Consider the following 24,034-nt stretch of genomic DNA (forward strand, 5'->3'; position numbering starts at 1 on the left):
TCCCCCCTAACCTGCCAGAGCACAAGCCAGGCAGATTCCTTAAGGTAAAGTAACCATATTTTTTTCAATGAATCCGGGGACACTTTAAATAAATAAATAAATACTACACGTTTGGGATGTTGATGCTGCAGTGATGGCGGTGGCAGAGGGGCAGCCGCCACCTTGACCTCAACCACCACGTTTCCCCTTCCTCCGAGGCTTCTATCTCCTTTCTCCATGAGCCTGCGCAGCCCCTGAGTTGTTGGTTCTTTGGTGGTGGTGGGGAAGCGGTGTGGTAGGTCAGGCGTGGAAGGTGGAGAAGGAGGTCCAAGAGCGGCAGCAAGGCTCAGCAGCCCAATGCCTCCCTTCCCATCAGAGCAGCCCCAATCCCATTCCTACCTGCGTGCAAGCAGGAGGGGGTGGGGATCCCTCAGCTGGGAAGGGAGGCTTCCCCTTTCCTGAGAGATCCCTGCCCCTTCCTGCTTGCACGCAAGCTCTGATAGACAGCGTGAAGCCTCCCTTCACAGCTAAGATCCCCGCCCCACTCCTGCTTGCACACAAGTAGGATTTGGGAGGCTGCTCCGATAGGCAGCATGAAGCCTCCCTTCCCAGCTTAGTTGCTGGGTTCAGGGAAGGTGGAGGCAGCCCGGAAGCTGCATCTTAGAGCCCCTGCACCACCATCTCATGGGGACTTCTGAGCAGCTCCTGAAGCCAGCCAGAGCCAACTGCTCCGGGCTGCTGAGACTGCCGCTGCTGCATTTCCCAGGGACATTTGATGAAATCCAGGGACATTCTGGGGATGGAATTTGTCCGAGGACTTATTCGCAAATCTGGGGACTGTCCCCAGGAAACGGGGACGTCTGGTGACCCTACCTTAAGGGCCAGCTGAGCTCATACATCCCAGCTAAGTCACTGAAATCAGTGCTATCATTCCACCCGCCACCCCCCGTGACTCAGAAGCTCAACTGGCTTCAACTAAAAGTAGAGCATTTAGTGTCCCTGTATTGCAGAGTGTTGGACTAGACAACCCCTGGGATCCCTTCCAACTCCACAATTCTTTGGTTCTATGGTCCCATGTTGTGGAATACTCTTCCAGCAGAGATTCTGCAGGCCATCTTAGCTGCTAGCTTTCAGGCATCTCTTAAAGATTTTTATGCCAAAAGAGCAAATTATTAAGTTGTTTAAACTTTTTCAAGAAGAATCAGTCATTTTTATAATTATTTTCTAGTTTTTACGGTATTTGATGTTTGGTTGTATTTGATATTTTATATGAAGGTGTGGTCTTTAAATATTTGTATAAATAAATAAGTACATTATTAATCTCCTTTTTGTCCCTTAGCACGCTTTTGTCATCCAAAGGTCCAGCTAGTTTCCTGCTTCTAATTTATCTAAAGTTTTTTGTTTTGTTTTTTGTTTTACTGTTGATCTTAATATTTTTAGCGTTGTGCTTCTCAGATTTTTGTCCTTGTTACTGTTGCATCTCTAATTGTCTGCAATTACCTGCAGTTCTTTTGTTCTCATTTGGACAAGACTTCCGTTTTCCTAAAGGAAGCTTTGTTGCCTCTAATAGCATCCTTTCGTGTTCTTTCACCGCGTGGAGGCATCTCCCATCTTAGACCCAAAACTGAAGGTTTAGATAGGACTAGATATATCGGAAGGGGAAATGATTAGATAGTGTTGAATGTAACTTGTTCCCTGCTCCGCAAAGGCTGCCAAGCCATTGCCTTCTGTAAGTCAACATAAGCCGTGTAGTTAAGCAGGGCATATGGGGATCCTGTTTGAAAAGGAAGCTTACTTGGAAGACTAACTTGTGGATCCTGAATTGCAAATCACTGGTACTGTTCATTGAACAATGCTTGACATTCAAGTGAGCAATGAAATATTGCCTAGTCAACTTAACTTACCAGCCTTGCATTATCTGACTCATGCCAATTGTTCTGTGTGATGTGCAATATGATTACTGTAGCCCCCCACAAACAACAACAACAACAACAACAACAACAACAACAACAACAACATATACTCTTTGGTAAGATTTCATTGCAGCAAAGAGTGTATTCCAATAAGGTAAATATCCAGAAACACACAATATATTTTTACCAGACAAACAGAGCCAATAGAAATTAAAATGCATTGGAAGACTACAGAAGTGGAATAAAAAAGAGGTGCTCTTGTTGGAGAAAATCAGTTAGACACAGAAGATGGCACATCAGGACGTCGAGTTTGAACAATTTTGGGCTTGGGTGAATTGTTTGGGTCTCCCTCTTCTGCTGCATCCGTGTCACAGACATGCACCACGACATTTGGGGTGGACTCTGTACCTGCGTGCAGCTCGTATTTCTCACCTGCAAGCAAAGACAAACATTTAGACTAAATGCTATTTAGCATCATAGAGCCCCACTAGAATACATTACTGCTCAACTGGACAGTCAAGAGGGGCGTCACGGTTACAGTGTTGGAATAAGACCTAGGAGACCAGGGTTCAAATCCCCACTGAGCCATGGAGCTCATTGTGGGACCTTGGCCCAGTCGCTGCCTCTCAGCCTAACCTACCTCACAGGGTTGTTGTGGGAATTAAATGAGGAGGGTGAGAATCAAAGGAAAAGGTAGGATATAAATGCAAAAATGGCATGAATGGATTTTGGACATTGACTCAAGACCTTCATGATGCCACTATTGTTTAAGTATCCCATTTGGGACACAAACTGTAATTGAACATGCTGTTGCCTAACCTCTCCCCAGGGGGCAGTGTGTGATTGTTTAGTTTGTGGAGGAGCATTTTGCACAAATGCACTTACCATATTTGGCTGTAAACTGGCAACCAGTTCAAGTGGCCTTTGTGCTGTTCCATGTACATGCGTTTTCTCCTTCACTGTAAAAGTCTTTAGAAGAGAGAGCGCACTTGGGCAATACGAGAGATGCCTGCTCTGTGTACCTGCTGCGCAATACTAGGTTGCCCTTTGTACTTTATAGTATGACTTTCTGCACAAGCAGAGATCATTCCCAAACAGAAACAGAAAGAGGCAGCTCTCAGTGTAGCAGATGGGAGGAAACTTGATTAGCAAGCTTTGCCGACAGTGTCTATAAATCTATCTTCCTGATGAGTTTTATCACAGTGCCTATATTAAATTTGAAATTTAAGAATATCTTGGGATTCCTATCTACTAATTCATGTGTAATAAAACATTAATGGGCTTGTTGACAGGATAAAATACAAAGGGAGAAATTACAAGTGCTTATTTGCCTGCAGGCATCAGTTGATTTGAGATGGCCTTGGAGCTGACCAACAGCCTTGGTGGTCATTGCCTGCTGCTCTGCAACAAAGGTGCACACACGCACAGCAAATTGTTTGAGTCTGTCGACATAGTTGTCTACCCCCAAGTTACAGTACCTTTATACTGAGATTCATTTTGTTTAAACAGTTGCAATCCTAACCCTATTTACGTGGCAGAAAGCCCCACTGAATTCAACAGGACTTAACTTCTAAATAGACATGGTTAGGATTGCTCTGCAAGTTAGTTCATTACTTGGCCATCACATCCTCTTAGTTGTTAATTAAGCGCACAAACACCTATGTATTTGAGGATATGTCATAGAATACAGTAGATGGGAAGAAAGGTGGCCAGATGTTTCTTAGCAGAAAGAACTGTGCCCTCCTCCAGAACACAACAGCCCATCTCCTCAACTTCTCCAGTGCTCATTCAGACAGCAGCCATGAGCTGATCTTATGCATAGATCACTGGGCTGCTTGCTGAAGGTGTTTAGCATGGTTGCATTGCTCCATTTATTTATGTGGGTGCATGGAAGGATTCCAGAAGAGGCACAGCTAATCATAAAAGATCCTGCTGGTGGTTCTAGTCACAATCGTGCCATGCAACAGAGTACAGAACATGGTGCCTCAAAACCTGAGCTTTTGAGGGTTTTTAAGCCACCTTTCTAGTTGTCCTTGGTTGTGAAAAAATGTGGATATAGGTAGAAATGCTATAGATCTCAGACCAAGTCGAGGTCTCATGGAGAAATACGGTCAGTGGTTACTTCTCTTGAAAACTGCAGCATGCAACCATACATCACGTTTTTCATTTAGATAAGAAAAACTCATGAAATGCAGGTATTAAGTTCTGTGATGCTGTACATGTTTCAGTTTCAGAACTACTCTCAGAACAAGAAGTAGGAAAACTCATGTCCTTGAAGCACACAGAAAATGTCCTCAAGCTGAAACTGAAGCTATCCATATAGATTTATTACAATACCTACCCAAGATTTGCACACAAGTGATTAAAAAGAGAACTTTGGTGAACTTAACGATAGATAGAATTTAGGTATTCATGTCTCTATTGGCTCAGTTCATCTTCTCTTCTTAAACTCAAATACCTGAAATTTCAGAATACCTACCTGATTCCCGTTTAGAAACTGCATAAAGGAGGTCATAGTTAGCAGCAGGTGTTGCATCGTTCATTGGGTGCCAACCTACAGGAGGAGAGGCTGGAGGAGGGATAAGAAACTGCTTTGGTGGCTGGGGTGGAGCCAAATGCAGTTTGTCCCCTTCGATCTCAGAACTCCGGACCTTTACATGGATGAAAGAAAGAGTCTCACTAAAGAAGAGAAGACAGCGCTTTGGCAATAAGTGCTAGCTAGTATATACTGCCATTTTCAGAATATCATTGATACTGAATTTTGCTGGGCTGCTACCAACTGAGTTTGTTGGCACCCAATGACCATTAAGTGGAGCCACTTTTCAGAAGTTCATTGCATAAAATGTGTGGGGGGGGGGAGGAATGGAAACCCCACATTTTGTGATAAGTCTCTCTGGAAGCTGAGAAATGTAGTAGTGAGATGTTGTCCAGTTTGTCCCACTGTCCTTTTTTACTTCTTTCTACATGTCTGATCCCTTCCAGCCACCTCCCTTATCTGCCCATCATTTCCCCCTGTCTCTGTCCTGAATGCAAACAGAAGCCTAGGATTATCTTTGGTTATCCTATACTCCAGTTATGGCAGCTGGAAGGTATTGGATCAAGATTATGTCCTACTGTGGTCTTGAAGATACACTGACATATGATTCTAGTTAAGTCAGCATAACATTATACAAGAGTAATTTCATAATAATAAATGATAAAATAATTCACTTATTCTTTCTTTCCCTCCCTCTTCAGCCAATATGCCCATGAACCGTTTACAATGTGAAAAATAAAACAGTACAATATAAACATAGAAATGTAAAGCAGAATAATGAACATTGACTGAAAGCAGTACGATCCAACACATTGCGCTCCCTTGGTGCACTTTTGGTGCACTCCCTGCACCAAAACGGTTCTCCACCAGAGATGAATCATGGTTAAAAAGATTTCTGTTATGGTTGGTATCTGAAGAGATGGAAATAGGTGGTAGACTTCTAGCAGTCACTGGGTTGTGTGTTTAACTATAAGTTTAACCATCACCCCCAGTTGTGTCAAGGTTTCTGTGTATTAAATGTTCATTTAATAAATATTTTTCAAGGCTCTGGAGGTGAAATATTTATTAAAAGATAGGTGTGCATGCTTGAATCTACTATAGAGAAAATTAAACCTTCTTAACCTTAGTGGGGATTAAAGGGATTTTTAAAATCCTTTCTTTAAATAAGAATTACTTGTAAGATCTTGAAGACATTTATGTAATAGTGCACTTTATTTACCTCAGTTATACAGCTACATTATGTGTAAATCTTATGTAGAGAGTTTCTACATCATGAGCTGCAATGACTATACTCCTGCAGCCTTACTACTTACACTCTTGAACTCTTCAAAATACTTGGAATGTAATGAAAAACATTATGATTAACATGGATACCAGTTAATTTACAACATAAGCAAAAATATGTACCTCATCACTCTTGGCTGTTATTGTTGATGCTGTTTTTCTATGGAACAAAATCTGAATAAGGTGCATATGAAAAAGCAGCTTCATATTGTTCTAAGACTTCATTTCTGCAAGTCAAAATTTATTAAAACACCAGTAGAATATTCTAGGTATGATTCAATATGCTTGTGCTAAACATTCCATTCAGCACCCCAAGCAAGCACCCAGCAACGCTGTGCATTGCACTTTCACAGGAAACCTGCAAGTTTCAGTTGTTCAAAGGTGAATACAGAGAGCAATCTTATACATGCATGCCAAGTTCAATGGAGCGCAATCTTAAGGATGCAACCCAAAACATGCCTACTCAGAACTAAGGCCTACTGAATCCAACAGGGCCCGCTGCTGGGTAAGTGAGTGTAGCCAATTCCTTGACCTGATTATGTGTGGTCTCACATGTTCATATTCAAATTGGTTGTCAGGGGTAGAATGTGAAAGAATAAGGTTGCATGTGCGCGCACGCACACACACCATGACCCTCACAGATTATATGAGACTCTGTTGCCGATCTACTATTGCGCAGCATGAAACAAACGTAGCTAAAACATATGAGCTCATCCACAGACTACATACCAGCTCAAAAAAACATGTAACATAAACAATATGTAGTGTATTATCAAGGGACTAAATATTTGTAAAGTCTTTACACAGGTTAAGTACACTAGGAAGGCTGGAATTAGTTCTTTGCTATATGAGAAGCTGCAGCACCATGCCAGATGTCTTGAAACTCAACCATTATCTACTGAGAAACCATGTTTTGCTGGTGAGAGGAACATAGACCACTCAACCAAATAATGCACTGATTGTCTTGGTCCAAACTACCCAGCTTTGGGTGGTGGCATTTTTGTTTTGTTTTGTTTTGTTTTGTTTTGCTTTGCTTTGCATCTTAGCAAACCTACCCTCTCATGCTTTTTATCCAAATTTATTGCACATTCATTCTCATTAGTTTGTGGAGTGGTTAGGAATTTTTGCTTCAAACGAGTATTAATCCTTGCTTCCCAGTGCATCCTTCCATCATTTTCCTTATAGAGTTTGCTTCACAAGAGCTCCAAATCAACTTTAATTGCACAGCCTGAAGCAGGGGTGGACTGTACCCTGTGCCAGGCCAAAGTTTGGTGCCCCCAAATGGATCTTCTCAATTTTGTGGTCCCCTCATCTTAGTGCTCTGTGCGGCGGGAACGCCCTGCATCTCCCGAAATCCAACACTGTCTGAATTTCCCAGTGTGTGGCCAAATCCCACTTGGAAAGAGCAACACCCTGGAAGGGCCCAAGCTTCTTTCCTTCCTACTCCAACCTTGTCTCTTTTCCTTTTGTGTTATGTCTCTTAGATTGTGAGCCTGAGGGCAGGGGCTGTCTTCTCAGTGATATTTATGAGCTGCTCTGGGAGCCTTTTCCCACAGTACAGTGGGATGAAAAAGCATTGCTCGGCCCAGACACAGAGGTCCAGCTCTGATGGCCTGCTGGCAGTTCCCTCACTGCACGAACCAGGCAGAGAGCCTTCTTGGCATTGGCGCTCTCCCTGTGGAACACCCTCCCGTTAGATGTCAAGGAAATAACTGTATGACTTTTAGAAGACACCTGAAGGAAGCCCTGTATAGGGAAGCTTTTTAATGTTTGATGTTTTACTGTGTTTAAAATATTTTGTTGGGAGCGGCCCAAAGTGGCTTGAACGTACTGTTTAGCCCTGCAGATTACCCCACTGTTATTATCATTATTGCATTATTCTTATTTGCAACAGATACAACTGAACAGAATTCAACATATGATATATACATGTGAAACATGTTCATCCTGGAGACTGTCACCTGCATCCCATCGCTGACAGAGGGAGAGACAGGAGGAGGTAATTAGGCAGGAATGCAGAATGAGAGAGGAGCAGCCTAGTTGCAGTAGAAGCCTGAGCTCCAAGAACATGGAGAAGGAAGGGGGGAGTTCAAGGGGGAAGACACAGACTGACAGTTTAAGCTCTGACTCAGAGGGAGGGCCATCGGAAATACCGTATTTTTCGCCCTATAGGACGCACCATCCCATAAGGCGCACCTAGTTTTTTGGGGGGAAAATAAAGGGGGGGAAATTATTTTTCCCCCAGGCGCGGGGCTGGGGCGGGGGAAGCTTGAGCTTCCCCCAACCCCAGCCCCCAAACAGGCAGCTCTCTGCAAGCCCTCCCGCTGCTTGCTGAGAGGTGCGCGAAGCCTGGACGCGCTGAGCTGAGCTGAGGGCGGGCAGGCTTCGGCATGCAGGCAACTCTCCGCAAGCAGCGGGAGCCCAGCGATGGGCTCCCACTGCTTGCGGAGAGATGTGCGAAGCCTGGAGAGCGAGGGGTCGGTGAGCACCGACCCCTCTCGCTCTCCAGGCTTCAGCGAAAGCCTGCATTCTCCCCATAGGACGCACACACATTTCCCCTTCATTTTTGGAGGGGGAAAAGTGCGTCCTATAGGGCGAAAAATACGGTAGCCCATCCCATGACGCGCAGGCAAGCAAGAATTAATGAGAGGTGTGAACAGAAAAGGAAGCAAAAGTGGGGCTTTAAATGGGGGGAGAGGAAGGGGCAGAACTCAGACCCGGCAGCAGCTAATTTGGAAGCAGACGCTGAGTGACTGAGCTCCAGAGTGATTTGTGTGTTTTGAGCAATAAACCTGAGTTCATTGCTGCCGGAGTTGTCTCGCTTCTGTAGGAGAGACCCAACCATTACAGAGACATTGCAAAGTATAGTTTTAACTTCTTCCCTTAGAACAGTGTTTCATGAAGTTCTGTTCTGGCACGGACAGCTGATTTGGGGTTCTTAAAGAAAAATTCATGAAACAAGAAAAAATGTGATGAAGATGTTATACAGATGGTACCTAACCCCAGCCAAACTGGCCAAGATGTATAAGAACAGTTCAGAGGTTTGTTGGAGGTGTAAAAATGGGGCAGGAACATTTATGCACATGTCATAGAAGTCATAGAATCATAGAGTTGGAAGAGACCACAAGGGCCATCGAGTCCAACCCCCTGCCAAGCAGGAAACACCATCAGAGCACTCCTGACACATGGTTGTCAAGCCTCTGCTTAAAGACCTCCAAAGACGGAGACTCCACCACACTCCTTGGCAGCAAATTCCACTGTCGAACAGCTCTTACTGTCAGGAAGTTCTTCCTAATGTTTAGGTGGAATCTTCTTTCTTGTAGTTTGGATCCATTGCTGCGTGTCCGCTTCTCTGGAGCAGCAGAAAACAGCCTTTCTCCCTCCTCTATGTGACATCCTTTTATATATTTGAACATGGCTATCATATCACCCCTTAACCTCCTCTTCTCCAGGCTAAACATGCCCAGCTCCCTTAGCCGTTCCTCATAAGGCATCGTTTCCAGGCCTTTGGCCATTTTGGTTGCCCTCCTCTGGACACGTTCCAGTTTGTCAGTGTCCTTCTTGAACTGTGGTGCCCAGAACTGGACACAGTACTCCAGGTGAGGTCTGACCAGAGCAGAATACCGTGGCACTATTACTTCCCTTGATCTAGATGCTATACTCCTATTGATGCAGCCCAGAATTGCATTGGCTTTTTTAGCTGCCGCGTCACACTGTTGGCTCATGTCAAGTTTGTGGTCAACCAAGACTCCTAGATCCTTTTCACATGTACTGCTCTCAAGCCAGGTGTCCCCCATCTTGTATTTGTGCCTCTCATTTTTTTTGGCCCAAGTGCAATACTTTACATTTCTCCCTGTTAAAGTTCATCTTGTTTGTTTTGGCCCAGTTCTCTAATCTGTCAGGGTCGTTTTGAAGTGTGATCCTGTCCTCTGGGGTGTTAGCCACCCCTCCCAGTTTGGTGTCATCTGCAAATTTGATCAGGATGCCCTTGAGTCCATCATCCAAGTCGTTGATAAAGATGTTGAATAAGACCGGGCCCAAGACAGAACCCTGTGGCACCCCACTAGTCACTCTTCTCCACTCTTCTTCGAGAGTGTCGAGATTTGTTAGAAGACAGCAACATGGCTCCAACCCTCCAACGTCCAGCCCTTTAGAGTACTGGAAGAGATCCCTAATAATTATTTACTTGGACTCCTCAGTGTCTTCATTGGAGCAACAAATGGAGCAGGTGAACACATTCACTGGTTGGCCTCTGTTATTTTCTCCCACTGATAGGGAACCCACATAAGGACTCTCTCCGGACTCTAGGATACCCCATATGGGAAAAGGAGCAGTTTTTTCTTCTAACAAAGTGCACGTTCATAAGCAAAATACCCCAAATCTCTCATGGGTGGCTGGGGGCTTGGACACGCATGTGGGTTCAGACACATACTGTAACAGTACTAAAAGCAATAATTATTACTTGATGGGTCTTTTTATTGCATTTTTATGTGGTTGCACATCTCCCCAGATGCACAAACTTGTTTGCATTTTTGTATTTACTGCTCCAGTAAGCTTTATATGATAAGAGTTTCCATGTCCCAGCAGGGCTAATTGTGGTATAAACAGAACAAAAGATTAGGGTATTGATCAGATCAGATCAGATCAGATCAATTAAATTTTCCATAGTTTCTTGTGCAGTCATGTATTGCCTTTACAGAGGTCACAAGCTCTTTTGCCCCACACATTGCAAAGAAAATTAAACCTTGCTATGGGAGCTAAAATTCGGAATAAACATATCAAACTAAAAACAAAGCAAGCCTTCAACTACAGGCACGTTAATTGTAGTGCCATTTATATTAATGGGTGGAGGCCCTCAAGACAATGCAGACATTACATTAGAAGAAAGGATGGCCACAATGCAAGTGGCTCATTCTGATTTCCTACCTCAGGCATATTATTATTATTATTATTATTATTATTATTATTATTATGAAGAAGAAGAAGAAGAAGAAGAGTGATACTGTAGTTTCTAAATGGTGAAGACACTTCCACTCTGGCTGGATACAAGATTTGGAAACAGGGAAGCAGAGTCAGGCCTGTTTATTTTGAAAAATGGAGCCTTCGTGGAAAGCAATCTATTGCCTGCATTGTGCTTCTTCATTGATTTATTTATCTTATTTATTGTATTTATTGTATTATTTATTTCATAACATTTATACATTGCTTGATTGTAGAGGACCTCAAAGCAGTTTACAAAAGATAAAATAGTAAAATCAAGAAATATTCACAAACATAATTTAAAACATACAAAAGTTAAAATATTAAAACTGATTAAAATTACCTCAATTTCCTAAGCATCTGAGTAGGCTTGTCTAAAGAAGAATGTCTAAAGAAGAAGCAGGTACCAAAAGGAGGGCAGGGAATATGCCTGCGTGATGTCAGAGGCAGGGAGTTCCAGCCTAGCTGCTGCCTCACGAAATGATTGAGTTTTTACAAATGTGGAATGGGGATTATGTATCACCTGCAGTAGCGCCAATTCTGCCGACTGAAGCAGTAAAATGGACACAATGTAAAATGGAGGCAATCCCACAACCAAAGAATTACAGAGCACCAAAGAACCTGGGCAAACTTGCAGAGCCAGGTCTCATCCCTCTTTTTGCACTCTGCTTGTCCACCCCAAAGGAAGCCCAAAGCAACCTACAGAAACAGATGCTCTAGCAAAAGGCAAATGCTATGAAACAATAACCAATGCAGTTAATGATCAATACAAATGCCAAAAAACAATCAGTAAGTAACAGTGGGGGAATAAAATAACCCTGCTCCAGCAGTCCATGAACAAAACCATTTGGCTGTAAAGTAAAATTAGACACATCTACCTGAGAGACAGCTGAAGCCAAGGGAAGAGCAAGCCACAACCAACTAATGCAGTAAAAAACCGCGATACGGTGGACCACCACAAAACAAAGCTTTCTAATGTCAAACTTGCCTTCTCATCACAGTTTAATACATTGTCAAAAAACACCTGGAGGCAGCCCACCCACTCTCATGTCCGACAGATGTGCCTCTGTGAGGGGTTGTGTCTGCATAGCACAGTCTGGAGCAGGCTCAGGAGGGGCCAGCCACACAGGTGCTCCAGGCTGTGGGGGAAGCCATTGGCCAGGCTGGATGTCCCAGGCAAAAGGAGAGAGAAAGGAAAGGGGGCGGGGGGGGGGAGAAAATGGAACGGATGTGTGGATGTGAGTGGGGGGGGATGGAGGGGGGGGTGACATCCAATGCTTCAGCCCACATTGTTTTACAGGGGAAAAGAAAGAAACAGTGTGAGACAGTCATTTTAAGGTATGTGTTTGTGTGTTACTGAGACACTTAGCTTGAACTCTGCACATGCCCTGGAACAGGGGCAACCAATGTGCCTCCTTCCAGATGTTGTTGGACAATTCCCATCGTCCTTGACCATTGGTCATTTTGGCTGGGGTTGATGGGAGTGGGGGTCCTGCAGCACCTGGAGGGGCCACACTGACTCACCCTGCCTTGGAGTTTGGCCGGGCTCTGCTTGTTACTAGTCTCAGGACTGCAGCTCAGATTCAGCTGGAAAGTTCTAAAGAGACAGATTCTAAACTTCATGCTTCCTCTGCTGTGGCATCTTGTAACCAAGCAACTCTTTTAGCTGCCGTAAGATCTGCTTTGGCAGCTGCCAAAGTTTAAGCCAAATTTCTACTTGTGTTGTACATAATGTGATTAGTACATAAGATTTTTGAATATCATTTTTTGTAATTATTGTTAATTGTTTTTATCCTCTCTTGTACGCTATGGTGAAAATATTAAAGACTGACTTACAGACTCCCTGTACTGTGCAGCACCCACAGGATGTGAATATGCCAACGTTTTTCTTTTTGCCTCTTCTTCCATCACAAAATGTGGGATGTGGGGCACAACATATGCTACATTAAGGATTCATTTACATATTTACCTTTTTGGCCCAAAGAGGTGAACAGTATATCAATTCAAAGAAGGGTGCAATAAAAGTTCAATAAATGCAGTGACAATCTTCAAAATAATATAAAATAGTAAAAATCACAAGATACCCCATAGTGGTCTACTTACTCCAAATACGATGGTGACCACCCACCGGGGGGGCAGTCACACTCACTCATGCCCTCAGCCCTGGGTCGCCTCTCGCTGCATCCAGGATGCTTCATTGGTCCAAATTATGCCATTTGCAACTATTCTTTAAATGAAGGCTTATCTCACTGCCTTTTAAAATTACACATTTTCACAAAATTGATCTTTATTTTTAGGATTGCTTTTTTGGCAGCTCAAGAAAAAAAAGGGAAATTATATTTAAGTTGATCATGGTTCAATCGCCAGGGTTAAACAGAAAACCTAGCCCTTTATAATTGATAATTTTTAGTCAACGTTATGGGTTTTTCCAAGTGAGTGCTCCAGGCGCTTAGAACAGTTGGCATACTGGAAGAAAATCCAGAGAACCCACTCTCCTGGACTCACATGGCATTTACTATTCATTTCCTTATCATGCTGTCCCAAAAAATGCAGAGTAAATGTGGGACGCAGGTGGCGCTGTGGGTAAAAGCCTCAGCGCCTAGGGCTTGCCGATCGAAAGGTCAGCGGTTCGAATCCCCCCGGCAGGGTGCGCTCCCGCTGCTCGGTCCCAGCGCCTGCCAACCTAGCAGTTCGAAAGCACCCCCGGGTGCAAGTAGATAAATAGGGACCGCTTACTGGCGGGAAGGTAAACGGCGTTTCCGTGTGCTGCGCTGGCTCGCCAGATGCAGCTTTGTCACGCTGGCCACGTGACCCGGAAGTGTCTCCGGACAGCGCTGGCCCCCGGCCTCTTGAGTGAGATGGGCGCACAACCCCAGAGTCTGTCAAGACTGGCCCGTACGGGCAGGGGTACCTTTACCTTTACCTTTAACCAAAGATCATTTTGTTTATGCTAAAAGACTGGTAAATAAAGAACAAGGACATTTTGCTAAGAAATCAGCTTTCCATTAAGATGCAAAAAAAATTTGTTACTCTCACAAAGGTAATTCAAAAGCTATGTTTTTAAAAGCTCATACTAAGGAACAGCCCCATATTCTCTTCATATAAACAGACCTACGCGCTCCAGTTGTTGTGCTTAGAATGCCAGCATCTTATCTGCTTTATTGCAGCCCTTCAGTAACTCCCATTGCCCTCCGTCCCCTCTCCCCCGGAGGGGCAGCTCCATACCTTCACATCTTGGATGGTAAAAACCTCAAGGTCCAGAGCGCAGCCAGCCAGAGAGGCGGCCGCACAGTCCATGCCCCCCCTCCCCCGGTGTCAGTCTGGAAGGAGCTTCGCAGCCTCGGAGCTGATGCCTCCTAATTGCTCCGGACGCTCCTCCAGGGCTAAAGGCAGCGGCTTTAAAGTGGAGGAAACACAGATGCAAATTCTCGCCTGAGCTGTTTCTAGCCTCCAACACAACTTCCAGCTATGCAAGCGCCGCTGTTCCATTTCGCATTGCAATTACATCACCACAAGGACTGACACAAGCTACCTCACCCCCAACTCGCACGTTTTATCAACTCCAGGCAGCACACTGAAGCAAACAGAATATGATTATAATAAACCCAGACTAAATCAATGTAGGCAGCACGGGCTGGCAACGGAATCATCATAGTTTGTCTTGGCAAAACATGAACGTCCTCCAAGGCATTTTGCTTTTCTGGATACAGTACTCACTAGAACCCTCAGCCATTGTTAAAAGCCAACATCCCATCTTTTGTCCCAGCCACAACCTGTGATGCAGCAACGCTGCTACTGATCCCCCTTTGATAGGGTTGTCAGTTGCCACCACTTTCCCTCAACATAATTCCTGTGTCTTTAATAGCTGCATGAAATTCAGCAATCCCCCCCCCCCCCATGCTTGGAACATATTCATCTCCCTGCAACATAGCAATTAAAGTTGAACCAGAATTAATGGTGGCAGAATAATGGTGCACAGAAGACAAATCTCCATAAGCGTTTGGGAATGCTTTCATGTCCTGATGACCTAATTAAATGGATCCCATGCACAGACCCTCCCTAACCCTCTTCCAGGTTCCCTTCCAGGTGGCCAACATGGCTGACCAGGAGAATCTGAAAGAGCCAGTGGTGACAGATGAGAGCTCCTCAGCAATATGGTTGGAAGGTCCTACGATAATGCCAAAAGTTTCTCTGCTATCATGGAGAATAAGAGAGGTGGGCATTGCACTGAATGCTTGTAGAGCAGGGCCATGCCTCAGATCCATTACCCTCTTCTACAAACTTGCCCCCAGGAAGCTGCTACTGCAAAAGACAGGCTCACCTCAGACCAGGCAGGCTCCTGTCACAGGCTGCTCTGGGACTCGGGGCAGAGGAAACCATCAGCTCAGGGAGACAACATGAGCTACTACCTGGATGCCTTCTCGGACGGGCAAGTAGCCCATGTAGCTCTGTAGTCTCAGGTTGAGGCCGGGCACTTGCAACAGGACCAGCCGCTCTGTACAGCTTGCAACAGATACAAAGGACGCCACTCCACTCACTCCTTTTTCTTCCTTACTTCCACTTGGCACACCTGCCCTTCTTTCCCCCCCTGAAGAGTTCCTGAGAGGTGGGCCTTTCCAGGGATGTGGGTCTGCCATCTTTACTCTGCTTCTGTGTGTTCCAATTGAGCGTTTTCTTCTCCCCTCCTCGCCTGAGCCTGCACTGGACGTGGCAATGTAGTGGCAGCGTATCTCTGATCCTGGTGTTATAGAAATATAGGATTGCTCTGTATGTTATGGCCAAATCCAGTACTTTCTAGGCTAGAAAACATTAATTTTCACAGCAAATAAACAGCAGTGTTTATATCCAGTCATGTACTTCCATCATAAATTTTACTGAATTGATGACTGAGCCTTTTCATAGCCTGTCTCTAGTCTTGAAAAACAACAACAACCCAGCTCCTCTAGAAATACTAGGAATTTAATTATTAGGTTTTAGGATTTACACAGGAATATAGGATATTTCATACAAACACACACACACACACACATGCTGCAGGCTTTGTCTTTTGAAAGCAAGACTCATTTGACTTGCAAAGTCCATCATTCTACACCTTAGTTGCCCTTGAATTTGGTAATAGAATGAATGGTAAACGTTCAGCTTTCTTATAGCACAGAAATGTCTGTCAGAATGTGCCTGGTTGTCCTCAAAGCCTTTTGACCAATGGGATTAAAAATAAAATGCAAACTGAGAAGTAGCTCAGGGAGATGGGTTCAATTGTTCTCTTTCATGCTCCGCAATGCTGATGTTGCACTTAGGAGCACAAAGATTTTGGTTCAGCAGCATCAGCAAAATGAATCTGACACTATAAAACTGAAGTGTAGATTCCTGTTTCTTTTGCTTAGGCTACAGCACAGACACCATGGAGCACACATCATTACTGAACTGCCCTTCAATTGGAGCCTGAAAAAGAACTGAAAAACCAAAAAGCATTTCAAACTTTAAGTAGAACACACACAATAAAAAAGAAATTATGACATGTTTTCCTATGACATTGCAACCTCTGTTGCAATTTTACTTAGGAATCCAGCTCTCATATGTTTTATCGTATTCCATCTTTCTGCCAATCATTCAAGTACCAAAATAATTTCCCTATCAATATACAGAAATGTTCATTTTCCTGTAAAAATTCTTAAACAGTAACCAAAGCAATACTAGATTCAGGTAGATAGCTGTGTTGGTCTGAGAAAGTCGAAATAAATAAAAAATTGTCCAGTTCAGATACTTCTGTTTCAGTGTATCCGAAGAAGTGTGCATGCACACGAAAGCTTATAACCAGTACAAATTTAGTTGGTCTCTAAGGTGCCACTGGAGGGACGCGAGTGGTGCTGTGGGTAAAAGCCTCAGCGCCTAGGGCTTGCCGATCGAAAGGTCGGCGGTTCGAATGCCTGCGGCGGGATGCGCTCCCGCTGCTCGGTCCCAGCGCCTGCCAACCTAGCAGTTTGAAAGCACCCCCGGGTGCAAGTAGATAAATAGGGACCGCTTACCAGCGGGAAGGTAAACGGCGTTCTGTGTGCTGCGCTGGCTCGCCAGATGCAGCTTGTCACGCTGGCCACGTGACCCGGAAATGTCTCCGGACAGCGCTGGCCCCCGGCCTCTTGAGTGAGATGGGCGCACAACCCTAGAGTCTGTCAAGACTGGCCCGTACGGGCAAGGGTACCTTTACCTTTAAGGTGCCACTGGACAATTTTTTATTCAAAGCAATACTGTTTATGGTCCTGTAAAAATAAGGCTAAACTGTAAAATTCCTGCAGAAGTATTTTATTTTGAGAGAGAACAATAGACTTAACATAAGAAACTGCATACTAAAAGTTGTGACATCCAGCTTTGTTAAATCAGCATTTAAACACTCTTTTATATCAGCAGTGATCGTCGTAATGTTCTGACTTAATCACAGTTCCCTTGTTAGTATTCCAACAAACTGCCTCTGGCTTTACATACTTTGCCTTAGTGCTGTGTTGTGGTTAAGAAACAGCCCTGCCTGTTTCAATTTTGTTTATTAATTCACTACTGTACATGAATGTGCTCACATGAAATCCTTTCCCAGATCCATAAACCCTGGAGGTTCTTTCACTAAACTGCTGCTGGACACTTTTAATGTTCAATACCTTTGGTTCCCCTCCCTTCGGTGGCTCTGCAGAAAAACACAATGCCTTACTAGACTGGCAACATGAAAACAAAGCAGGGGAAACAGGTTGGTGTCATCTCCCATGCAACTGTAGTGTTGGTGGACTGAGCTAGCTTGACAGCTGCTGGGAAAAACAAAACACCAGCACCGCCATTAGCCCGAGCTACTGTAAATTGCTTGTTGTCAGTGCACTGATGGGTCATTGTTTCTTTTGACTTGCATGAAAACAATTTGTGGATCTGTATTTTGTCCCTGAATATGATTTCTCGACCTTCTCTTCTGCTATACAACATGTCCTTGATACTGTACTGCGGTGTTTTGTCAACCCTGCATCCCCATATGCAGTTGGATTACATCCCCAGCCAGCTTATCCAATGCTGAGGGACAAAACCTGGGGAGCACAGCTGAAGATCATTGGTATTAGTATATCCATCCACCACGATTGTAGTTCTTGGGCAACATGTACACACATATTTTTGTACACTTAAGTAGAATACTATTCCAAGATGGCTGAATATGGTTAGTTTCATTGGATCCCATGTAGAAGAGCTTCCCTCTGCCCCCATCCAGCACAAATGTTATTCCACTTGCTGGCCTACATACTAGAGTATTGTCTGTTCGAAATAGTATTTGAATAGTATGAAGTAATTTATTTTGTTTTTGGAAAAATAAGCTGAAGTCAAGACAAGGATGTTGGGTGTAGCCACAATTTGAATCTGATGCAACATTCTTCTTAAATGCTGCTAGATTTTGCAGTGAAGGGGAATCTCTAAAAGGTTGACTCAATAGTTTAATCAGTTGTTTGCTTGGTACTTATTTCTCTAATTGTGTCCATGTGTTTAAATGAAATATATTTGGAAGTTCTGCAAATCATTTTATTATTTTCTTGTCCATTTCTTTAGCTATGTCATCCCCATTTATATCTGTCAATGCAACTATTCTTCAGCTTTAGGTGATTATTCTGTTAAATATTCAATTACTGGTACCACCAGAACATCCTTGCAGACTTTTTCCTGCATCAAGTCTCAGTTTTCCTTATTTTAATGACTTGTTATATAAAATATTTCAGTCAGCTGTTCCATCAGTAAAATGATTTCCAGATAATCTGGGCATGATAAAATCCAAACTCTGCATTTAGTTTTCCTGCTCAATGACCAAATCTGGTGGTGTTCCATTTTCAATTTTGAGGAAACTGATGGACTGGTGATTTTTAAGTTTTTCCATGTTCTGGAGATAAAGGTATACTGGTGTGTGTGTGTGTGTGTGTGTGTGTGTGTGTAATCTGTTCTACCTTAATCCATTTCCATACTTGTCATGTTTCACAGCCACAAAGCTGATGTGCAGATATCTGCCAAATTAAACTTCCTTATTTGAAGTAGTTGCATAGGTAGGTCAGATGGTAGACTTTGGGGATGGGGCACCAGCTACCACAGTAATGTTCCAATCTAAAAAGAGAAACATGTTCCTAAATGTTGTGTGTGTTACTTCCACATACTACTTACGTGTTGCTTGTGGCTTTAATGTACCTGCGGTTAAAAAAAATGTAATTGTAAAAAACTAACTGGAATGCTTTCTATCTGGAACATACATGGTTGTGGTGTGTGTGTGTGTGTGTGTGTGTGTGTGTGTGTGTGTATTCCTGTCAGATTCTTAGTGGTACAGAGTGGTACTGAGTACTGAGTATGGCTGTGCAGTTTTCTGCAACTTGAGATGCTGCAAAGCAGCAGCATACCCTTGAAAGGGCTTGGAATACTGCTGCCCTCAGCTGCTTGAGAGCTTACTTTGTCGTTCAGCCCTGCATAAGAGGCACAGGTAAGAGATGCTCTAGCCTCGGGGGAGGAGAGCACAGCTTCCTGCCAAGTTAGCACAACCTGGCCAGCTCAAGGGAGGCAGACTATCCCATTTGTAAATTGCTGCTCCCTTCTGGGTGGACATTCTGCTGGTCCCTCTCAGCTATGCCAAAATGTGTACATGAAGAGCAAGTTCAAGAGAACAAAGTGTCACTTAACTTCTACAAAGATGCTTAAGAGTGGGCTGTAAGAAACTTGATTCTTGAAGAAAGAGATCCAGATGGGCAGAATGCCCACAGAGAGTATTCTAGAAATTAGCCTAGAGGGTCTCTCACAAGAGCTCTGTGCAGTGAGTTTCCAAGTACAGTCGTACTTTGCATCCCAAATGCCCTGGAACTTGGACATTTTGGCTCCTGAGTGCTGCAAACCTGGAAGTGATTGTTCCAGTTTGCCAATGTTCTTTTGGAACCCGAATCTCCGACAGGGCTTCGACAGTTTCCGATTGGCTGCAGGAACTTCCTGTAGCCAATCAAAAGCCGTGATTTGGTTTTCAAATGTTTTGGAAGTTGAACGGACTTCCGGAATGGATTCCATTCGACTTCCAAGGTACGACTGTACAATGTGGAAAGATGAAGCTGCATTACAAGAATACCCACTCACCAAGATGGACGCAATCCAGAATTTGGGTGAGTGATGCCGCTACAAGACACAGTGTTCAGGAGAAAACACGGGACAGTTCACTATATGTTTTCATTTAGTTGTGCTAAATGATCATACTCAGTCAGCTCACAGAAGGTGTAGTCTAATTTACCAATGCCCTGCACCTAACAAAGCAAATATTTCCCTTCAAATTTTGGTAGTATTTGACACCCTCTTAATTTTATCAGCGCTCATGCAGCTGCAGAACAAGAACTAATCAACCTACAGTATATTTAAAAGGAACTCTGTTTGGCTGAGAGAAATCATTTGCCCTCAGTTAACTCGCTTGGTTGTGGGGGTTTCTAATTAACTGGGTATTTCAATGACGATAAAATGTGTCTACTTAAAAGTTGGCAGTTCTCTGGATAGCCAAGCCCAAAACTGGAAGTATAATTGGCATCCTATAAAAACAATTGAAGTGGATTGAAGTGGATTGTGTGGTATATTTAAACCTCTGATGATCAAAGGTGGTAACAGAGAATGCAGGACACATTGGAATGGAGCCGATCCAGGGGGGGGCCGCTAGGGGCGCCTTGGAAGATGGCGGATATTAACATCTATCCAGCCCGCACGAGGTAATTAGAGGCTGATTATGGGGAATAAATCAGTCTCCCTTCATCTCTCCAGGGGGGAGAGATGCAGTTTTCATCCACTGTTGCCATAAATCACCCCCGAGTTCGGAAGAAGGGGTGAGGCACTGGGTGCACAACCCTCAGCGGGCCTCAGAACTCCTCCGAAGCTGCTTCCAGGTGCGAAACTAGTTGCGTTACTTAAAAGGAAAAAAATTGGTGAAAGATAACGCACATGCTTCAAGAGAGGCAGGAGGTTCTTATCTGCTAACAATTTTACCACTGAAATGAAGAAGACTGAGACGGAAGATTACATCAAAGTACTACAGACATGGTATATGGAATGGAATGCGACGGAACTGAAAGGGGGGGAAATGCCTTTTTTTTTTTTTTTGCTCTATGTGATTAACTAATAACCCTCCCTCTTAGAAGATCCGTCACAGCAACTAATTGCAAATGGGACTAAATATGAATTGTGGGGGAATAATTTGAACTTAAAGGTTTTACTCTGTGAAGAATTTGGAAAGAAGAAGGGCTCTCTTGTGACGCAGTAAGAATGGAGATTTGATACGAGACCTGTGTTGCAGAGGTTTGGTCTTGGGGAGGGCGAGCCGAAGATTTATTACTTACAAGGAGATTGTGATCTGGAAGGGGCAGCCCTCCTGGAAAAAGACTAATTTACGATGCAACAGGTCGGGAAAGTTAAAGAGCGAGCTTTTAGACTGTATTTCATCGGAATAACAAAATGGTGATTGCTTGCTTGAGCGGAAATGCCTGGATTATTGGATGAGAGCGATTTACGAGAGAGCAGTACAAAGCCCACATAGAAACACAAATAAGACTGTTTTTTTCCCAACCAACTTGCGGAGCAACTCGGAGGTGAATGAAAAGGAAAATGAGGAATGACAAGGATTGAGAAGACGGGACTGGAAATATCATTCTTAAGATGAAAGCAGCACAAATATTCGAGGATTGGACTCTTGCCGATCGAGAAGCATGGGTACCCCCCACAAAAAATTTTAATTTGGAAAACAATTGGATTACATGATATGTATTGTTATAATTTGGATTAATTGATTTGATGTGTTTAATTTGGTAATATGAAACTTAATAAAAATTATTTAAAAATAAAAATAAAAATAAAAAAAGGAATGGAGCCAATCCATCCGGCATTGCAGGGTTTGGGCTAGATGCCCCTGGGGTCCCTTCCAATTCTGATTCTCAGTCTGACAGTTAAGGAATCGGGATGGGCACCAATGCTCAGCTTCATATTCTCAGTTTATACTGAATTCGGCATGGTCCCTCAGGCTGCTGTGTCCCCACCAAGTGGAGAAGGCTCTGCAAAAACAGAAAAGAAGTTACAAGCAGACACTTCAGATGATAATACAAGTGATAATATAAGTGTAATTGAAACAATAATTTTACCAACAATTAAGTATATCCCCCCCCCCAAATGTTCATTATTTTGAGCCAGAATCAGTCTCCAAAGCAGTTTAGAATTAAACTCTGTGGGCAAGTCTCACATAGCCAGTCCTGTCAACAGAGGCCCTGCCAAAGGACTTTTGCTTGTGTGACAGGGCTCCTTCCCCTACTCCCCAAAATTAAGTGGGGGGGGGTAGTTTGGGAGAATCCCCAGAACAGTGTGTGGGAGGAGAAGGGGGGTTTTCTATCTGGCAAGCCATAATATTTGCACAGATAGAACAACTGGAAGAGAGTGATGTTGAATTCTACTTTATGACAAGATAAAACCTAAGTAAACGAGGTTGTAGATATTGGGCAGAGGAAGAAGGCAGGCTCACATGGTAGGAGGGCTCAGGTTGTAGATATTGGGCAGTTGTAACTGGAAAAGTGTGCTACAAACCATCACCCTTATTCCTTGACTGATGTTGTCTATTTTTTGCACTTTATGAATAATCTGGGTTTTTAAAGTGTTTTTATTCATGCATGCTTTTTTCTCTTTTGCCTGCAATTGATCTTATCATGCCTCATAATGGGACAGAAAAGTGGGATTAAATGTTTTTCATAAATATTCTAACAAGGGACACAGCTAACAATCTAGGATGCTAGTTATTCAAAAGTGGAGCATATACAAGCTTTCACATTTTAAAACAAGGATTACATTTCAGATTATCTAATCATGAACTGTAAGGGAGACGTAGAGATCTAAATAGAGATTATCTATATTTAGTGGAATTTTTATGAACATATACCGTACTTTTAAGGATCTTTCAAAAAACTATGGGAATAAAAGTCTGTTATAACATAATAGGGGATGTTAAAACAGTACAGTAACTTCATTGACATCACAAGGTTGCTGCATGTTGGTTCAAATAATAAAAGAGCATGAAAAAATTCCTGTTAGTTCCATGAAGCTAGACCGTCCACTATGATTATAAGCCTGCACCTAGTAAATGTGGAGGTTTCAAGATAATTTACTGTAGCATGGACTAATTGGATGCAGGCCTGTAGCCTATGGCTGCAACCCAGAACTCAGGTAAGCATATTTAACTTCCATTTAAAGTAACTAGGGTGCCAGCTTCAACTTAATATTCCACTGACAAATACCTATGGAGGAGTATATGTGAAAAATTATTAAATTCAAATTCCTAATCCATAAGAATCTTGCAGAAAAGATACACAACAGACAATACAGAGAATGGTGATATAACAGCAGAATGCAAAGTTACAGAAAAATATATCACCAAGACCAATAAGGAGTACAGACAAGCAGACAACAGAGACGTAGTCTTTTTCTTTACAATACCTCATGTATTTGATAGAAGTAACATCAACTTGTAAATCAACAACCAGACAATGTTCCAGTAAACTCAGAGTTTCTTCCCGCCATTTTGCAATTAGACTAATAATATTGCCATTTTGTTGTATCTTTATAGATTTGTCCAGTTTTCTAAGCTATTGCTTGTTTACTACTAAGACTTCACTGTGCAGCTAATATATGATGTATGTATTCTCACTGAAATGTAACCATTTCAGCCGGAAATAGATGTTGACTATATATCTTGTTTTATCTTATCAGCTTGATAATCGATTAAGCTGAGTCCTTATTGTGGAGCATTTGTCCCAAGTGATATGTTTTTCTGTGACTTTGGAAAGATACACAAGCAACAGACTGAAATCAAAAATCTGTATTGGTTGACATCTGTTGCAATGTTTTTCATGTCTGTTCCTCCACAGATACTCTCCACTTAAAAAAACTGCTGCATAAGAAAAGGCACTACATGGTGAACTTTTATCTAGTTAGAAATGTTACAAAAGCTTAACAGAGGAGATGAAAGATAATTAAAGTTACATACTATGAACTTTAATTTTCATTATGAATATGTTACCTCCTTTGGTAGTGGATCCAAAAGATGGCATTCATATTTGCAAAGCAACATAGCTACTAGAATTTGAATCTCCATGATAGCAAACCATCTAAAATGCAAACAGTACAAGTAGATAAAAACTGACTTGATCTCAGGAAACATCATCTAAAATTCTGTTACAATGCTTCATTCTTTGTTAATTTTTTTACACCACCCTTCATCCAAAGATCACAGGGCAGTTTACAACATAAAAACACAAAATGCATAACATAACAATAATAAAAAATACCC

At 43.0% G+C, this 24,034-nt stretch overlaps 2 protein-coding genes across 8 annotated transcripts in view; both read right to left on the minus strand.

The window, feature by feature from the left end:
• Positions 1-1,999: 1,999 nt before the first annotated feature.
• RCAN2 (regulator of calcineurin 2) lies at positions 2,000-14,742 on the minus strand. 3 transcript variants are annotated; one of them, XM_077926616.1, is made up of 4 exons: positions 11,036-13,884; positions 5,836-5,939; positions 4,372-4,543; positions 2,000-2,324 (listed from the first exon to the last, which is right to left on the minus strand). In XM_077926616.1, exons 2-4 carry the CDS (start codon positions 5,917-5,919, stop codon positions 2,164-2,166), a joined length of 417 nt encoding a protein of 138 aa, XP_077782742.1. In that variant the 5' UTR covers positions 5,920-5,939; positions 11,036-13,884; the 3' UTR covers positions 2,000-2,163. The 3 variants fall into 3 exon arrangements, with proteins under 3 accessions (XP_077782742.1, XP_028577688.2, XP_028577687.2); XM_028721855.2 differs by lacking the exons at positions 5,836-5,939; positions 11,036-13,884 and adding an exon at positions 13,918-14,742; XM_028721854.2 differs by lacking the exon at positions 11,036-13,884 and having other exon boundaries at positions 5,836-9,141.
• Positions 14,743-14,752: 10 nt separating this feature from the next.
• Positions 14,753-24,034, minus strand: part of CYP39A1 (cytochrome P450 family 39 subfamily A member 1) — a 46,371-nt gene continuing 37,089 nt past the window's right edge. For 2 of the 5 annotated variants that reach the window (XM_028721851.2, XM_028721849.2), the window contains one exon: positions 16,977-21,755. In XM_028721851.2, the coding sequence (XP_028577684.2) occupies positions 21,684-21,755 (72 nt within the window). In that variant the 3' untranslated portion in view covers positions 16,977-21,683. Of the gene's footprint in view, positions 15,431-16,976; positions 21,756-23,731; positions 23,853-24,034 lie in introns of those variants that run through there. The other 3 variants (XM_028721847.2, XM_028721848.2, XM_077926610.1) reach the window with 3 other exon arrangements.

This window comes from Podarcis muralis, chromosome 3 (genome assembly GCF_964188315.1).
Source record: "Podarcis muralis chromosome 3, rPodMur119.hap1.1, whole genome shotgun sequence".
NCBI classification, from domain to species: domain Eukaryota; kingdom Metazoa; phylum Chordata; class Lepidosauria; order Squamata; family Lacertidae; genus Podarcis; species Podarcis muralis.

Bases quoted from the DNA above. Each gene is read 5' to 3' on its own strand.
- RCAN2 (XM_077926616.1), bottom strand. From the start codon at position 5,919: ATGAAGCTGCTTTTTCATATGCACCTTATTCAGATTTTGTTCCATAGA. The intron at 4,544-5,835 runs GTACATATTTTT...ATCCATGTAAAG, and splicing joins TAACAGCCAAGAGTGATGAG to GTCCGGAGTTCTGAGATCGA. The intron at 2,325-4,371 runs GTAGGTATTCTG...CTTTGCTTGCAG, and splicing joins AGTTTCTAAACGGGAATCAG to GTGAGAAATACGAGCTGCAC.